Consider the following 18,505-nt stretch of genomic DNA (forward strand, 5'->3'; position numbering starts at 1 on the left):
CCCCCCCCCCCCCCCCAACCAAATGCATGCTGGGACAACCCTCCACCTCTCCTTCATATTGGACAAAGACCAGTCTAGTGCCTCCTTTGTGTTTCCTGGAACCACCCACCTGATTCCCCTCTGGTTAATGAATATTTTTCAGATTGATTTGTCCCTTTGCAGTGCAAAAAGAGATGGTTGGTTATCTCTTCCCATTCCCCATATAAAAAACATCTGGAGCATTAAATCCCTTCCTTCTCAACTTTTCATGTGTCAACACTGCTTCTTTAGCCATAAGCCAAGAGAACCAAGCTACTTCCAGTGGGATTTTTACTTTCCAAATCATTTTCCATGATAGCCTACTTGATAATTAACTACGCTCAAAATCTTTTTTGAGAAGGGAAAAAGATTTTGAGCAAAGTTAACTTGCTCAAAATCTTGTAAACCTCTTTCACCGTAAAAGTTCCTTGGTCATTTCCTAGTCATGCCATAACATCCCAATTTCCAGTGGAACCCTTAAAATTATTAAGGGTATTGTAAAACTCAGTTATCCTCCCATTCCCCAATCATTTAGGGATCTCCTAAAAATCAGATTCCATCCTTGGTCAGACCAAACTTAAGCAACTGTAGCCTCTTGTTGTTGGCATAAGATATTTTGTTGCAGAACACCTTGCCCAATCCAACTTATCTTCCAAAAGGAAGTCTTCATATCATTCCCCACTTTTAATCTTGCTCTGCTCATCATCTTAGGCCACAAATTCCTGATGAACCTCCAAATACTCCACCCATAAGGAGCATTAATTGAATTTGTGGTCCAACTGCTTTCCTCCCTATATTTCTTTCTAATAATTTCTTTCCATAATGGTCCTCCTTTTGTAGCATATCTGCACAACCATTTCAGCATCAAACTTTGCTTTTGAGCCTTCAGATTCATGATTACATTCCTCCCACTCCCTTGCTTCTTTTCATGATATCAAATTAACAGGGGATGTGAATAAGAACATCATATAAGTTGGTAGAGCATCTAACAAACTACTAATAAGTGTCAATCTCCCTCCCATAGATAAATATTGCATCTTCCTATTTGTCAACTTCACTTCACCCTTCCCTATCACCACTCCATATCCCCTTTTGAGTTGTGTTTACCCCCAAAGGCATACCCAAGTAAACTGTGGGCAACTCTCCCACTTTGCCTCCCAAAAAGTCAGCTAACATGTGAATCTCCTCCAAAATGTTAACTGGATAAACGAAGGTCTTTCCCCAATTAATGTGAAGCCCGGAGATGAGACATTTCTATGTTGTTGTCTATTCTGGTATTTACCTATTTCTAGCAGTCTGGAGCATATCATTCATCCCCGCCATTGCTATGAAGAATAGAAAAGGTGACAAGGGATCTCCCTGCCTCAGCTCCCTATTAGAAGAGAAAAATCATGTTGGTGAACAGTTAACAAGAATTGAGAACTGCACTGTACTGATGCAAATATGGTCCATCCGATCCACCTAGTGCAAAAGCCCATCTTCAGTAGGATCCCAATAGATAATCTCAATTTGGGTGATCATATGCCTTCTGGATATCCAGTTTGCATAAAATTCCAGGTATACTTCTCTGTCTAGCCTCCACACACTCATTTTCTATGAGTATTGCATCCATAATCTGTCTTCCCCTTATTAAAGTCATTTGATGACCATCAACTAATTTGTTGATCACATTCTTCAGCCTCTCACCTAACAACTTGGCTATGATTTTATAGACACTACCAATCAAACTGATAGGTCTAAAATCATTGAAATCCACAGCTCCCACCTTCTTTAATATAAGTACCACAAAGGTGGCATTGAAGCTCCTCTCAAAAACTTCTTGATCATGGAAATTTTGTGCTGCAGCTATGACATCTGATCCAATTATTTCCCAGCTATGACACCTCGTTTTGCTTTCTTTCCAGAGTTCTTTATCAAAGAGGCACATGGACTGCACCCCGATTTCATTTTTCGTCCACCAAATGTCTGCTCCAACTATGTCTGTTGCTATTCAAAGAGGTGCATCCTTAACATTCTCCTAATGATGGAAGCTCACCCCTAGAAGTCCTATTCAGAACTTGCAAACAGAAATTGCAGGATAAAAAGTCCCTTATATCCTCAAATTATAAACGCATCGAATAACATTTTTGGAGGCTTTTAACCTTCAATTAAAAATGCATCCCAAAAGGTGAATGAATTAGTTGAGAGGCCAAATTAGGATGGCCATTTATGAAAACACCCAAAAACAAAAAGAGAGGAGACTCTTCAGCTTTCTTATATTCCTGATTCCCAGGTATATTTATGAGATCACAAATGTAGGACCTCATTCGGAGGCTGCATCCAATTGCCTCCCAACCCAGGATACCCAAAAAATATCAAGAAAAGAAAGATATTCATAATATATTGCAAATATGTAATGTGATCCTTAACATGATTCTGCAACCTTTTTCCTGTGCAAAGGAAACTAAAACTCTCTTGTGATATGTGTGTGTTTGTGTGTGCGAGACAACAAGCATATTTTACCAAGAAGCTCAATTTCCGAAAACGTTCATCAATGGCACCAATCATGTAAATTGTCTTTGATTTTGAAATCCCATCCCGGTTTTCAACTGATATATCACATTCAATTTCAGTTCCTCGGTCAACAACTTTGAGAACTGGCACCCTGGCAGTTGTAACTGGATTGACACCATAAACAAAACCATTCCCTGAGGCAGAATTTTAAATATCAGAGCCACCAAAAACATTAATAGAAGTCTATAACTACACAAAATTCTCTAAATATCATGTCAAGACAATCAACTTCTAAGGATGGGCATCAAAAAATTACCTTTGAACACAATGAAGTTCAAAGTCTTTTTACCTTGTATAAAACATATATATATATATATATATATATATATATGTATGTATGTTTTTGTAGAGATTTCAAAGAAATTACTTCATATTTGTTGAAGTGTGCAACCTCATCTAAAAGCTTAAGCTGTTAGAGAGAGCACACTTTTATTATTTAATTATATTCTCAACACACACCTTCACATGTGGGCCCGATTCTTTTTCATGGGCCAAGCACGTGAAAATTATTTTTGATATAGGTGGCAGTGAGATTCGATCTCAGGACATTTGTTTGCTCTATACTATGTTGAAGTGTGTGACCATCTCATCTAAAAGGTTAAGTTGTTGAAGAGAGCACACTTTTATTATTTAATTATATTCTCAACAATATCAGAAGATAATTGTAAATGTATCAAGGTCTATCTGTTGGTCACTGCATAGAGCTTTCTATCTCTACCATTTTAAATATTTGAGATCCGGTAGTTGATAGGGGCATTGATAGAATAACTTAGTGCACATGGCATCGGCCCTATGGTATGATTCAAGACATGTCTCCAATGCCAGCGCAATCCCTTCCACTGCTTCATTACTGCATCATATCTTCTAATCTATCCCTAGACTTTTACTGAATTTTAATATATAAATATTACTAAATCAAATAGGCTGCTATGTTCTTCATTTGAACATGAAAAATGTATATCTGACTGAGCGAAAGAAGAAAACAGAGGGAAAATTTTCATAGCACAAAGTTCTCCAAGCATCGATCTAAAAAAAGATATTTATTGACGTGGAATTAAATGGTTTGATATTTATTGACTTGGAGAAAAGATAATGATAGAATGCTAAGTTTTTTGGTCAGTACAGGAGGATAAATGAATTCGAAGGAAATATACAAACACAAGTGCGTACGAAGAATTACTATTTTTTTAGATAAGGGTAACTTTGTATTCACACAAACAATTCATCATTCAATGAATGATGAATTGGAAACTTACAACCCACAGCGTAGTGCACACACCCCCATTTGGGTACTTTTACAAGTTTCCTATGAAATCTACCAAATCTACTGTCTCCCCTACCAACTCTTGTTTAAACCAAAAAAATAGTGAACTACTACCATACAAGTATAAAAGGACATGACTTCCAAGAAGGAACCAGTGGCTATAGTGGATCATCAAGTGTGAAAACTATGTTTGAAGAATGTAGTATCAACAAATGTAATATGTAAGAACTACATAGCTAAAGAAACAACTTGGAAATTCGAGGATGACTTGAGGATAAGACACCCACAACACTCCAAGTCTTTAGGAGGACAAGAATAAATTAGGGGACCAAATTTCTTAAGGAGATCCTCTGTCTCCTTTCTTGTTTATCATTGCCATGGAAGGACTGAACACTATGTTCAAAACAGTTAATTTGTATGGATAGATAAAGGGTTTTAAGGTAGCTAGGGCAGGGAGTGATAGCCTAGAGGTGACTAGCAAAGGAGGCCACTTTAACCATGGACAACTTGATGGGTAGAGGTATGACATTGTCCTCAAGATGCTTCCCGTGTAAAGAAACAGTTGAGACAGTCAACCATCTTTTCTGCATTGTCCATACACAGCTCATTTGTGGAGAATCATCCTAAACCTTAAGGGTATAGCATGGACAATGCCAGGCAAGATAACAGAGGATAAGAACTGGGAGGGAACATGTTCACATGCTAAGGATAGGAGTATATGGAGAACTGTCCCACCTTGAATATGGTGGACAGTTTGGAAGGAGAGGAATTCTAGATGTTTTGAGAGCTTAGAGAATGATGTGCAGCAGATCAAGTTGAACTTCATCTTACTGCTATATTTTTGGTGTAATCAGATTTACTTTAATGATACCATGTCTATGATAGATGTTCTAGATTCTTTATAGCTAGAGGGGGAAGACACTAGAGCTCTATTGTAAATATGGTTTCAGTACTATCCAAGTACTGTTTTGATCCCTGATATGATACAAAGTTACTGATTTCAAAAATAAAATTCTTAGGAGTCGGAATGTAATACCCCTACACTGAGCATGCTTTAATTGTCATCGAAGTAACGTATGGAACTCCGAAGATATAAATTTAAGTAATGAGAGAATAACATTACAAGGATAATCATATTAGGTCTTAGGAATATAACAATATGATAAGTATAAACTTTTGAAATTAGGTTAACAATAAGAATTTGACCAGAATGTCTCTCAATGTTGTACTTTCTCAAACGAGTACAAAGGAGTTTCATATAAGAAGAAGTAACAAATTATTAACGTTTAACTACTCACTATTGTTAAATAATAATAATATTCATTGGACTACTCAATTACATAACTGAAAGGTATTCTAGATTAAAAAAAAAAAAAAACTTAATATCTACGAATTTGATTCTAGAAGCTTAAAGTTTAAAAAATCTAACTGACTTGGAGCTAAAGAACTTACTAAAAAAAAAACTAGTATTAGTAAATTGCTAACAGAAAGCATCCTAGATACTCTACCTAGTGTAGCCGACTTAGCCAAGTCAAATCTCACAAACCACCACTCAAATACTCCCATTTCCTTACACATGTTTAAGTCACCCACCCACCCCACACACACAAACCAAAACCTAATTAAACTAAGACTAGCATCTAAGGAAATTTTATAAAGAGCCGTCACCACCATTAGTATAATATGAACAGGCATCATGTAATGACCAAATCACCACAATTCCATATTCCCTTGCAAAGCCTACCAATATAAACAGTAAGTTCATCAACCAGAATTTGTTTAAACTTTTAGCTCATTTTGCCAGTGTTATGTACTTGCTTTCAAAGTCCTTCCTAAACTTGCTCATTCCTCACTATGATGACATTTTAGGATTACAAGATTCTTGAAGGAACAATATACATGAAAATCACAGAAAGTTGAAGAACAAGTTCAAAGGTTACTTTGAAGTAGATAAAATTTTTTTGCAAATTTCCTCAGAGTCTGAATCTTCTTCTCCCGTGTAATGTTAACTTTTCTGTTGGTGAAGTTGATAGATAGATCCAAGTCACTTTTAACACAGAATAAATCCATCGAAAATGACCCAAACACCTCAACGACAGGAGCATCAGCAGAATTGCCTGAAACAAAGAGTAATGAGCACTTGTGCAAAGAGTATGGCCCTATGCTACGGATTTACAATTTTAACTCCCCACCCCCATCTACTATTTATAACAATGAAAAGAGAAGTAGCCTGACAAATCGATGAACATTGTGAAACTCAATATAGACTACCATCCTTCACACATCAAAAGATTATGAAATTCAAATAGAATAATACGGAAATATTGTTATTCAATTACCATAAACCTCCTTTGCTATTTCATTAAAGATACGAAGCAAATCTCTTCGAGCATCATAATCGCTTGGTTTAGGGCGACAATCCACATAAACCTCATCAAGCAATACTTCAAATGCCGATAATTGTTCTAAGGTGGCTGTGTATTTCTTCCTCTGCTTCTGTTCACACTGTTGTGCTTCCTTACACAGAACTGATATCATAGCTATATTAGTTGATGACATGTTCACTTGCAAGTTTAAAGTTTGAAAAAAATCCTCACAGAGCAGTAACTCAATCATAAATAGGAACTCAGCCAACAGAAGAAGTAAAACTTTCACCAAAAGGTGATAAAGAACAACCAAAATAACCACTGCATTCAATATCATCATACAAGTTCAATCAGCAGAGGTTTACCCTCCAAAAGGAAGTGCAATCCATCAGCTGATTGCACTATATGAGCCATCTTAGACTTGTAGTTTTAACGCCAATCATTCAGCAAAATTTGTATCAAATAACAAGGTGGAAGGACAAGACAATACGATTTCCCGTACTTTTCATCATGGCTCAGGATGTAAAAGCAGTTGTGACACCAAGGATGTCTACGGCTTGGTGAACGAAGGAGCTCATTCACAGGAAGACTCTAGATGTCCTAATTTTCTTGTAGGATGGGGTCAAAGATGAATGAAGATTTCAAAAACTACTAGAAAATGACTTTGAATCCAAGTTTTCTGGAATTAAAGATGTCATACAAGGATCCGCAAGGGAAGAGACGGAGAGGGAATCAAAAATACAATACTTTAGTGTTCAAAATTCACCACCATCCTCTTTCCTTTTCCTTCCTTTTTCCTTAATAATTGTGGTGTCCAAACCAACTTACGCGCACCCCAACCCCGACTAATTCCATGGGATACCTATCACCTCCCACCAGCCTACTAGGTAACTCTATCCGACAATGCGGACAGATGAGAAGAAATCACCTAGTATTTTTGTCTTTACTAGGATTTGAACATGAGATCCCATGGCTCTCAGTCCACTTCATTGACATCTAGGCTACATCCTTGAGTGTTTTCCTCTCCTTTCCTCTCCTTCCCCCCTTAACATTATCAGCAAATGATCCTGAAAGTTAAATAATGGGTGCCTATGCGCACAACTACAACTCAAGTAGCAAACACAATCATTCCACACACACAGGAGGTTTAAGTATAAGAATTAGGGCTTGTCTACTCAATTTATTACAGAAAACAATTTAAAAATAAAGAAAAATGGACCAATGACAAAAGGCCAGTATACAAGAATGCAACTTCAAATTAGCAAAACACAACCACAAATGAATTTTTCTCTTTACAAAAGATAGCAATCATCCTGTGTCAAAGACACATAAAGTCCACGTATCAAAAAAAGGGATCATAAGCTGGATTAATCTAGAAAAAAAATTAGAAAAACAAAGAAAAAGGAGAAAAAAGAACCATGAGAATCTGTGTCCCTTGGTTAGAGCACCATTTACTTCTTTCCTTTTCCTTGTGTACTTTTTTAAGGTAACAATTTTTTCCGTTTGGTCTTAAGATGGACTTTACATCTGTGAAATAAACATGCAAAGCAGCAAAATACTAACCTTCCACGGATAAAACCATGGTATTAAAGATGATCAACCTTTAGACGATCATTAATTCACAACTGAAATAAAAATGAACACTTCACCTGCAGATAACGTTGGCACGAGAAGTGATTAGAGAAAGAGGTTCAACTATAACAATTGTGGGCAAGAAGGTGCACAAAAATTGCTGATAAATCTCATAATTCAAAAATAATAGTAGTAAATAATCTAACAAGAATCAGAAAAGAAAAGATAAGAATTTAATGATACAAAAGAAAGTTCCTATTTTTTGATAGAACAATGAATATTAACGATGAATGGACAAAAACACATTCATGAGATAAATTAAGTACAGCACGACCAATAGAACTTTTCTCAGAAGGTATTTTTGGATAAAATAGTGTATGGTAACTACTTTTAGATCCAGGTGCAACATCAGATATATATTTTCTGATTCATCCTTTTTAGATAAAGATAGAAGGAAACAGGGTAATATCTTATTTTTGGGCCAGTGGAGAGGGGTTTAATTTAACTTATTTCTCTTGCTCCACTAACCCAAAACTGCACAGGAGTCAGAGAGTTGGGATGGCCAATCTCTATTCAATAACTCCGAATCATCTTTCATCTTTGCTCTGCGTCGGGGTTTCTAGCAGCACAACTTGGTTTAAAATACAAAATTCAACTTCTTTAGATACCCAACGATAGCTTGGAACATCAACAAAAATTACAACTTTTTTCTACCAACAAACTACAATGAATTCTGCCTATTTTGATGTAAAATCTCACAGGTATAACTACAAAATCAGCCAATTGAAGCGTGTTCTACTTTTTCAATAATCAACTGATCCCTAAGTTCTCATTTTTTGGGGAAAATTCAAATTGTTAAACCAAAAACTTCATTCATAAAAGGTAAACAGATCTTGACAAATAATTCTCACTAATTGAGATTTTGATACCGTTCTCAAATGTATAAGCGAAATCATGAAGCAAGTGAAGTATAAAGTTCTGGACCTTCAGCCATGGAAGCAAATAGAGAGGGGAAAGAGAAGGGGAAAAGTTTACCTTCAAGCAATGGATTCGGTTGCTCGCTCGCTCGCCGCCGGTGAATTGGGGGTGATGTGATGGACTTTGGCGTTTTTTATTTTTTATTATTTTATTTTACATTGGAGAATTTAGCAAAAGATTTGTTTTGTCCTACGTGGCTTACTATACTTAAAAATAAAATGTTTTTATCAATTTATTTATATTTTTCTCTTATTTACTTCTTCTATTAGTTAAGGGTAGAGTTGGCAAAAAGGGTCGGCCCAAGCCTCGCGGATTAAGAATTTGAAGGGCTAGTGCGGGCCGGCCCTTCATTTGAAAGGGCCTAAAAATGTTCAATTCAACCTAACCTTAAAACGGCTAAGGGCTGGGGTGGGCTAGCCCTTTTTTTTTCTTTTCAAACTTGTATTCTATAACATTAAGAAAATGAGAAGATTTTCAAATCAAGTATGGCAAATAATTGTGTTGTTTCAATAACACTAGTGAATAATCTAGTGTAATTAGTATGTATCTTGCATACCAGATACGTGAGCGAGGTAAGAGATTGGCAAGTAATATGGGAGGGAGGCGAGGTTGCGAGATTTGTCTATGTATCATTGATGCATGCAAATCTACTTTGATAAAGTGTATCTAGAACAAATTAACCTGATTTTGAGTCGATATATTTCAAGATATATGTATCTGGACGTATCAAAATCTGGTAAGATTCATAATATTACGATATAGCGTGTATTTAAGTAATTAGATTATATACTAATGATATTATTGTAAGTTACCCTTAAATAAAAAGTTTTAGCCCATGGGTCGACCCGGCCCGGCCCCGATCAAGCCTCAAGGGCCAAGGGCTTATATGAGTCGGGCTTATAAGCCCTAGTTTTAAATGGGCTTGAAAAATTCGATTTCAACCATATCCTAATAATGGGTTGGGTTGGATCGGCCCCATGGGCTAAGCCCATTTTGACAGCTCTAGTTAAGGGAAGAGAAACTTCGATCAGTTAGTCAATTGATCGATTTGTTTTTTCTACCTCAATTTTTTTCTATTTATGTTTGATATTTTCTCTGTATAAATTTATTTGTTTTTATTTTCTATTTTACGTATGTTATGTATTTAAAAAACTATGAAAATATGTAGTATAATATCCACAATAATTAATAATTAAAAATATTGAAAAATATATTAAAAATTTGGTGAACTCATCAAATTTCATATGTTTCATATAAATTAGGACAGAAAGAATAACATATATTATTTGAAAATTACGTAAAAAATATCATGAATCACAATAATTAACAATTAAAATATTTTTAAAAATCATATAAAAAAAATTCTTCTTACTCTCTCTGGGAATCAAGATGAACTTAGGTCAGTCGGAGAATTGACTGATTGCCTTTCTGCTTCAATTTTCTCTATTTATGTTTAGTATTTTTTTCATTTCAATTTATTTATCTTACTTTCTCTTTTAATATGTTATGTATTTTAAAAGTACGAAAAAAGTAGAGTATAATTCTTCTCTATTTCTTTTATCTTTTATATATTTTTTTTATATATAGAAGGAATCAAGAAGAGCTTAGGGTCAATCGATGAATTGACCATTTTGCCCTTATGCTTCAATTTTATCTTTATATTTAATATTTTCTCTGTTTCAACTTATTTGTCTTATTTTTCTTTTAAACATGTTATATATTTAAAAAGTACGAAAAAAGTAGAGTATAATTTGTCTCTCTTTCTTTTATATTAAAGGGAGTAGAGAGGAGCTTAGACTTAATCGTCAAATTGATTGTTTTGTCCTTCTACTTCAATTTTCTCTATTTATGTTTAGTATTTTCTTTGTTTCAATTTACTTGTCTTAAGTTTCTTTTATAGTATGTTATGTATTTAAAAAGTACGAAAAAAATAGTAGATATATATATATATATATATATATAGAGAGAGAGAGAGAGAGAGAGAGAGAGAGAGAAAAACTTAGGCTCAATCGGCAAATGACTGATTTGCCCTTCTACTTAAATTTTCTATATTTATATTTAGTATTTTTTTTGTTTCAAATTACTTGTCTAATTTTCTTTTATAGTATATATATTATTTTTATTTTATTTTTTTCTACTATATAGAAAAGCCATCATGAGGACGACCAACAACATATATTCGTAAACAATTTATTGAGCAATGATAATCTATTAAATGTTATATCATCTCGGTCTTTCTTTCGCATTCTCTCTTGTGTATTTTTTTCACAACAATTCCATTCAGACCAAATTCAAGTTTCCTTCATTGTTGTTCTAAAAGAGAAGACATAAATTGCACAACCTCATCTTCCTTGTTAATAGTCTAGAAGCATCTTTGTGTCAAGTTAGTCTAGAGTAATCAAAGAGAAGATCCAAATTCAAAAGCTTCATCTCCCTGTTTATTAGTCTAGAAGCATCTTTGTGTTTGGTTAGTCTAGAGTAATCGAAGAGAAGACCCAAGTTGCACATCTTCTTCTTCTTGAAATCAAAGAGTCACATAGTATTTGGTATGATTTTCTTTTAGTTTTATCTATTGCTTTCCATTTTTTTCAATTTCCGATTCAACTTTGTTGCAAGACAAGATTTTCAATTTCTTCTTCTTTCTGAAGTTCTCGCTCTTACCTCCCAATTACAGATTAAGATATTAGGAACTTAAAGTTGTTATTCATTTCAGATCTTATATCAGGGTAATTTCATGATCAACAATCTTCATGCTTCATCATCAACAGAGACTTGTTCATCTTCTTGTTATGGTATTTGTTCATTCTTTTATGATTTTCATTCTCTTTTGGATGAACTGAATTCCAATCTCTTGTATGTTTTATTTGTCTCAATCTTAAAGAAAAAAAATCTAAACCTAATGACGTGGTGCTCTAGTAATATTCAAGGGTATAATTGTCATTTTACAGAAAAATAGAATTATCATTCTATTTGATATTTAGTTTAATTTTGTATGTATAAAATATTATTTTACTTGTCCATTAAATCCTTCCACGTGGTTAATTATCAAAATACTAATTATCTATGTCTAGAAATTTTCACTCATACCTTTTAAAAACACTCCATCTTCTTCTCTCCTAGGCAATTCATCTTCTTACTGTTGTTTCAAGTTTGTTTATTCTTTTTGTTCTTCCAATTTCAGTAAGTTCATCGTCAATTTTTTTGTTCTTCTCTCATATCTAGATTGTTAAATATTACTTGACCATCCTTCGAGATATTGCCGCAATGTGTTCTGGCGCATTACTATTTTTTGTTCTTCTCTCATATCTAGATTGTTAACTTTTAGTGTTTTATATTAATTTACGTCTATGCGACGCACATGGTGAAGGTCCAAAGTTGAGAGAATCCGTAAGAATTAATTAAGGAAGGGCAATCTGTTAAATGCTATATCAGCTTCTTGATCTTTCTTTCACAATCTCTCTTGTATACTTATTTACAACAGTTTCATTGATTTTTCAGAGAATCTCAAATTTTCAGCAAAATAATTCAAAGCCAAATTCAAGTTTTTTCATCGTAATTCAAAAAGAGAAGATCAAAATTGCACAATTTCATCTTCATGGTTATTAGTCTAGAAACATCTTTGTGTCTGGCTAATCTAGATTAACCGAAGTGAAGATCCAAATTGCACAGCGTCATCTTCTTGAAATCGAAGAGTCACCTAGAACTTGGTATGCATTTCTTTTAATTTTATCTATTACTTTTCATTTTTCAACTTCTGATTCAACCTTGATTGCAAGACAAGATTTTTAATTTCTTCTCTATGAACATTCTTGCTCTTACCTCCCAATTAGAGATTAAGATACTAAGAACTTAAAGTTGTTATTCATTTCACATCTTACATCAGGGAAATTTAATAATCAACAAATTTCATGTTTCATCATCAATGGAGACTTGTTCATCTTCTTGATATGATATTTGTTTATTCTTTTATGATTTTTATTCTCTTTTGGATGAACTGAATTCCCATCTCTTGTTTGTTTCATTTGTTTCAATCTAAAAAAAAAACTAAACCTAACAACGCAATGCTCTTATAATATTTTAAGGGTATAATTGTCATTTTAAACAAAGATAGAATTGTCATTCTATTTGATATTTAATTTAATTTTTGGGATAATGGTCTGAAAAATGCCTCAACTTTGGTCGGATTTGCTGTTGCGATACTAAACTTTCATGAGGACCTATTACCTCCCTAGACTATTTAATACCATATTTTAAACATATATATTTGCCCACGTGGACATAAAAAGTATTGCAAAATTATAAATAGTAATGTGTCCACGTGGGCACATATATACCTTTAAAATACACTATTAAATAGTTAAGGGGGTAAAAAATACGGTATTAAATAGTCTAGGGAGGTCCTTGTGAAAGTTTAGTATCGCAACAACAAATTCGACCAAAGTTGGGGTATTTTTCAAACCCTTATCCCTTAATTTTTTTCATGTATAAAATATTATATTATTTGTCCATTTAATTCCCTTCACGTGGCTAATATCAAACACAACTACTTAATATCTTATGTCTAGAAATTTTCACTAATACCTTTTAATAACAATTCATATTTTCCTCTCCCAGATAGTTCATCTTCATACTGTTGTTTAAAGTTTGTTTACTCTTTTGATTCTTTCAGTTCCAGGTAAGTTCTTCGTCAATTTCTTTGTGCTTCTCTCATATCTAGATTGTTAAATATTTCTTGATTGTCCTTTAATATATTGTTGCAATGGGTTTTGGTGCATTACTATTATTGTTATATAATTTTTAATGCTTTCTATTAATTTACATTTATGCGTCGTAAATGGCGAAGGTTCAAAGTTGAGCAAATCCATAAATAATTTATTAAGGAAGGATAATTTATTAAATGTTATATCAACTTCTCGGTCTTTCTTTCACATTCTCTCCTATATACTTTTTCACAACAGTTCTATCAGTATTTTTCAGAGAATCTCAAAATTTCAATAAATAATTCAGACCCAAATTCAAGTTTCCTTTATTGTTGTTCTAAAATAAAAGACCCAAATCGCATAGTTTTATCTTTCCGGTTATTAGTGTAGAAGTATATTTGTGTCTGATAAGTCTAGAGTAACCGAAGAGAAGACCCAAATTGCACAACTTCATCTTCTTGAAATCGAAGAGTCACGTAGAACTTGGTATGAAATTTTTATAGTTTCTATTGCCTTTTATTTTTTCAATTTCCGATTCAACTTTGTTGCAAGACAAGATTTTCAATCTCTTCTTCTTTATGAACATTCTTGCTTTTACCTCCCAATAACAGATTAACATATTAAGAACTTAAAGTTGATTGTCATTTTACATCTTACATCAGAGCAATTTCATGATCAACAAACTTCATGCTTCATCATCAGTGGAGACTTTCTCATCTTCATGATATGATATTTGTTTATTCTTTAATGATTTTCATTCTCTTTTGGATGAATTGAATTTTCAATCACTTGTATGCTTTATTTGTCTAAATCACAAAGAAGAAAAAAAATATAAACCTAAAAATGCGATGCTCTTGTAATATTCAAGGGTATAATTATCATTTTATACAAAGATAGAATTTTTATTTTAGCTGATGTTTACTTTAATTTTTATGTATAAAATATTATTTTACTTGTCCATTAAATCCCCTTCATGTGGCTAAATATCAAACAAAATTACTAAATATCTTCCGTCTAAAAATTTCTACTCATTCCTTTAAATAACACTTCATTCTCCTCTCCGAGGCTGCTCATCTTCTTACTATTGCTTCAAGTTTGTTTACTCTTCTGATTCTTTCAGTTTCAAGTAAGTTCTTCGTTAATTTCTTTATTCTTCTCTCATATCTAGATTGTTAAATATTTCTTGACTATTCTTCGAGATATTGCTGCAATAATTTTTGAAACATTACTATTATGATTATATAACTTTTAGTGCTTTATATTAATTTACGTCTATGCATCACACATGGTGAAGATTCAAAATTGAGTGAATCCATAAATAATTTACTAAGGAATGGTAATCTATTAAATGATATATCAGTTTCTCTATTTCTTTAACATTCTGTCTTGTATACTTTTTCACAACAGTTCCATTAGTTTTTTCAGAGAATTTCAAAATCTCGGCAAAATAATTCACGCCCAAATTCAACTTTTCTTCATTGTTGTTCTAAAAGAGAAGATCCAAATTGTAGAGCTTCATCTTCATGGTTATTAGTTTAGAATTATCTTTGTGTCTGGTTAGTCTAGAGTAACCGAAGAGAAGACTCAAATTGCACAGTTTCTTCGTCTTAAAATCAAAGAGTCGATGAATTCCTTTTTTTTTTTATCTATTGCTTTCCATTTTTTCAATCTCCAATTCCGCTTTGTTATAAGACAAGGTTTTTAATTTCTTTTTTTTTTTTCTGAACACTTAAGGACTTACTTCCCAACTACAGATTAATATATTTAGAACTTAAAACTGTAACTCATTTAAGATCTTATAGGGCAATTTCATAATCAACAAACTTTATGTTTCATCATCAATAGAGACTTGATCATCTTTTTAATATGATATTTGTTCGATTTTCATTCTCTTTTGGATAAACTAAATTCCAATCTCTTGTATCCTTCATTTGTCTCAATCTCAAAGAATTAAAAAAAAAACTAACAACGCGATTCTCTTGAAATATTCAAGAGTATAATTTTCCTTTTATACAAAGATAGAAATGTCATTTGGGAGAAGGGGTGGAAGCAATCAACTGAAAATTTGATGTTGAACATAGAATCAGACTGTTGAAATTGATATTATTCTTCACCAAATGAGGACTCTTTCAGGATGTAGCTATAATCGAATTTTGAAAGAAGCAAGAACAATTTTGTGTTATAACAGATAATCTTTAGAAAATAAAAAAAGAGTTTACATGAATTTGTTAATAAAGAAATAGATACAAACCTATTGTTGATAAGGATGATTTCGAAAAGGATGAAAAGAGGAGTAATCAGTGCACATTGAAAAGGATGAAAAATAGAAAAAGATGAAAAGTGGAGTAAACAGTGCGTCAATATCGATGAAATTATGAGTGCAATTTTTCTCGTGTAACAATGATATTCATCCGTGTGAAGATTAATAAGAGAGAGAAAGTGAGATATTTACTAATTAAAGAAACATATCAAAATATATTTCTGATTGAGATTCTAAAAAGTAAATAAAATAAAAGGAAAATATGAGTCCAAAAAAATCTCACTAACCAAAAAAATAGTAAATAAATTGGGTAGATCCTTTTAAATCGTGTATATTATTATTTTGGGATAATTTCAGAGACCTCCCTCCAGGTTCCGCTCTATAACACTCACCTCCCCTATGTTTTAAGATATTACGTCTACCTCCTTTATTTGATTTTTTGGTAACCATTCTTTATATCTATTTAAAATAAATATAAATTACTTATAATTTGACATATTTACCCTTTTTTTATAATAATTTTTTCCCCAAACAAATTGGGTATGCAACCCTTCTCCGTCACAATTCTTTTCCAGCAACATAACATTGTTCCTCCTAAAACCAAGAATAGAGCTTCGACATGCTATCATAATTTTGGTATTGATTTGAGATCTACCTGCTACTCATTACTGATAATATCATATTTATTAAAGCCTAATTGAATCTAAAAACATAGACATTAATCATCCTACTTGATGCTCATCCTTTTAATTTTTTATGGTTAATATCAGATCACCTAATTTTCAAACATATGGGAGATGTTTTGGAATATTAGAAGTGAAAGAGAGATGAATTGACTTAGCTACTGCAATCAATAATTATATCGTCGCTTTAGAACTTATAAATTCGATTGCTTTGAGAAATCAACAACTTCCTTTGTTATTGATCTCTCATGCAAGCTTAGATCTAATATAGGATGATTTTATCTCTATTTCCTGAATCATTTTTCTTTCTTAAGTAGCGGAAATATTTACGTAAACCAAATTGACCTTTCTCATTTGATTTCTTTCGTGAGGAGTCCATTTTCACCTTTGATTTGAAGAAATCACCCATGAATTGGCAAGATGAAGATGAGGATGAAGATAATGAGTTAATGTTTGGTGAAAATAATAGCTTAGCGTGAATTAAATCACCAGTGGATTAGTTCACTTTATTTGCACACCTGGTAAAATGAATACATGTATCTATATATTAATTTATTGGTGTTAGTTTTTTTAAAATTATTTATTAAATAAGTCATTTTTAATAATATATTTTAATATGAAGAAACTATTATAAAAAAGGGTAAATATGTCAAATCATAATTAATATATATTTATTTTAAATAGATATAAAGAATGGTTACCAAAAAATCAAAATAAGAGAGGTATACGTAATATTTAAAAATAGAGGGTAGGTGAGTGTTATAGAGCGGAACCTGAAGGGAGGTCTTTGAAATTATCCCCATTATTTTTTAATAAATTGTCATGTTTATAATTAAAATGTTATTGTTGTAAATAAAAAGGTTAAAATAATATTATATAAATTATGGTCTTAGAATGTATATTATTGTATTTTTTCCTTTTTTATGTATAAAATATTCTTGTCCATTAAATCTCCTCCACGTGGCTAAATATCAAATACGATTACAAAATATCTTCTGTCTAGAATTTTTCACTCATACCTTTAAATAACACTTCATCTTCTCCTCTCCCAGGTTGTTCATCTTTTTACTGTTGTTTCAAGTTTGTTTACTCTTCTGATTCTTTTAGTTTCAGGTAAGTTCTTCGTCAATTTCTTTGTTCTTCTCTCATATTTAGATTGTTAAATATTGTTTGACTATCCTTCGAGATATTGCTGCGATGATATTTTGTGCATTACTATTATTGTTATATAATTTTTAGTGCTTTTTATTAATTTACGTCTATGTGTCACACGTGGTGAAGATCCAAAATTGAGCGTAAATAATTTATTTAAGAAGGGTAATCTATTAAATTTTATATCAGCTTCTCGATCTTTCTTTCACATTTTCTATTGTATAATTTTTCACAACAGGTCCATCAATTTTTTCAAAGAATCTCAAAATTTCAGCAAAATAATACAGACCCAGATTCAAGTTTTCTTCATTGTTGTTTTATAAGAGAAGATCAAAATTGCACAGTTTCATCTTCCTAGTTATTAGTCTAGAAGCTTCTTTGATTTGATTAGTCTAGAATAACTAAAGAGGAGATCCAAATTGCACAGATTCATCTTCTTGCTATCGAAGAGCCGCTTAGAACTTTGTATGTTTTTCTTTTAATTTTATCTGTTATTTTCCATTTTTCAATTTTTTATTCAACTTTGAATGCAAGACAAGATTTATAATTTCTTCTTCTTATTTATGAACATCCTCGCTCTTACCTCCCAATTAGAGATTAAGATATTACATAAGGGCAATTTCATGATCAACAAACTTCATGTTTCATCATCAATGGAGACTTGCTCATCTTCTTGATATGATATTTGTTTATTCTTTTATGATTTTCATTCTCTTTTGGATGAACTGAATTCCAATCTCTTGTATGTTTCATTTGTTTCAAGCTCTAAAAAAAATATAAACCTAACAACGTGGTGCTATTATAATATTTAAAGGTATAATTGTCATTTTATATAAAGATAGAATTTTCATTCTACTTGATATTTAATTTAATTTTTTATGTATAAAATATTATTTTACTTGTCCATTTAATCTCCTTCACGTGGTTAAATATCAAACACAATTACTGAATAGCTTCTG

The 18,505-nt window shown here is 32.3% G+C and overlaps 2 protein-coding genes across 3 annotated transcripts in view; both read right to left on the reverse strand.

Annotated features, from left to right (window-relative positions):
• The window catches only part of LOC125845586 (probable E3 ubiquitin-protein ligase BAH1-like 1), a 253,315-nt gene extending 248,110 nt beyond the window's left edge, over nucleotides 1–5,205 (reverse strand). The window contains exon 1 of the mRNA XM_049525127.1: nucleotides 5,195–5,205. The gene's annotated coding sequence lies outside the window, so the exon portion shown is untranslated. The remainder of the gene's footprint in view (nucleotides 1–5,194) is intronic.
• Nucleotides 1–8,907, reverse strand: part of LOC125845580 (protein HESO1-like) — a 20,128-nt gene extending 11,221 nt beyond the window's left edge. Inside the window, exons 1-5 of one of the 2 annotated variants that reach the window (XM_049525120.1) lie at nucleotides 8,809–8,907; nucleotides 7,765–7,850; nucleotides 6,175–6,363; nucleotides 5,776–5,952; nucleotides 2,521–2,705 (exon numbers count right to left, since the gene is read on the reverse strand). In XM_049525120.1, the coding sequence (XP_049381077.1) occupies nucleotides 2,521–2,705; nucleotides 5,776–5,952; nucleotides 6,175–6,363; nucleotides 7,765–7,783 (570 nt within the window). In that variant the 5' untranslated portion in view covers nucleotides 7,784–7,850; nucleotides 8,809–8,907. Of the gene's footprint in view, nucleotides 1–2,520; nucleotides 2,706–5,775; nucleotides 5,953–6,174; nucleotides 6,400–7,764; nucleotides 7,851–8,808 lie in introns of both variants that reach the window. The other variant, XM_049525119.1, reaches the window with a different exon arrangement.
• Between the last annotated feature and the right edge of the window lie 9,598 nt (nucleotides 8,908–18,505).

This window comes from Solanum stenotomum, chromosome 11, assembly GCF_019186545.1.
Source record: "Solanum stenotomum isolate F172 chromosome 11, ASM1918654v1, whole genome shotgun sequence".
NCBI lineage: Eukaryota > Viridiplantae > Streptophyta > Magnoliopsida > Solanales > Solanaceae > Solanum > Solanum stenotomum.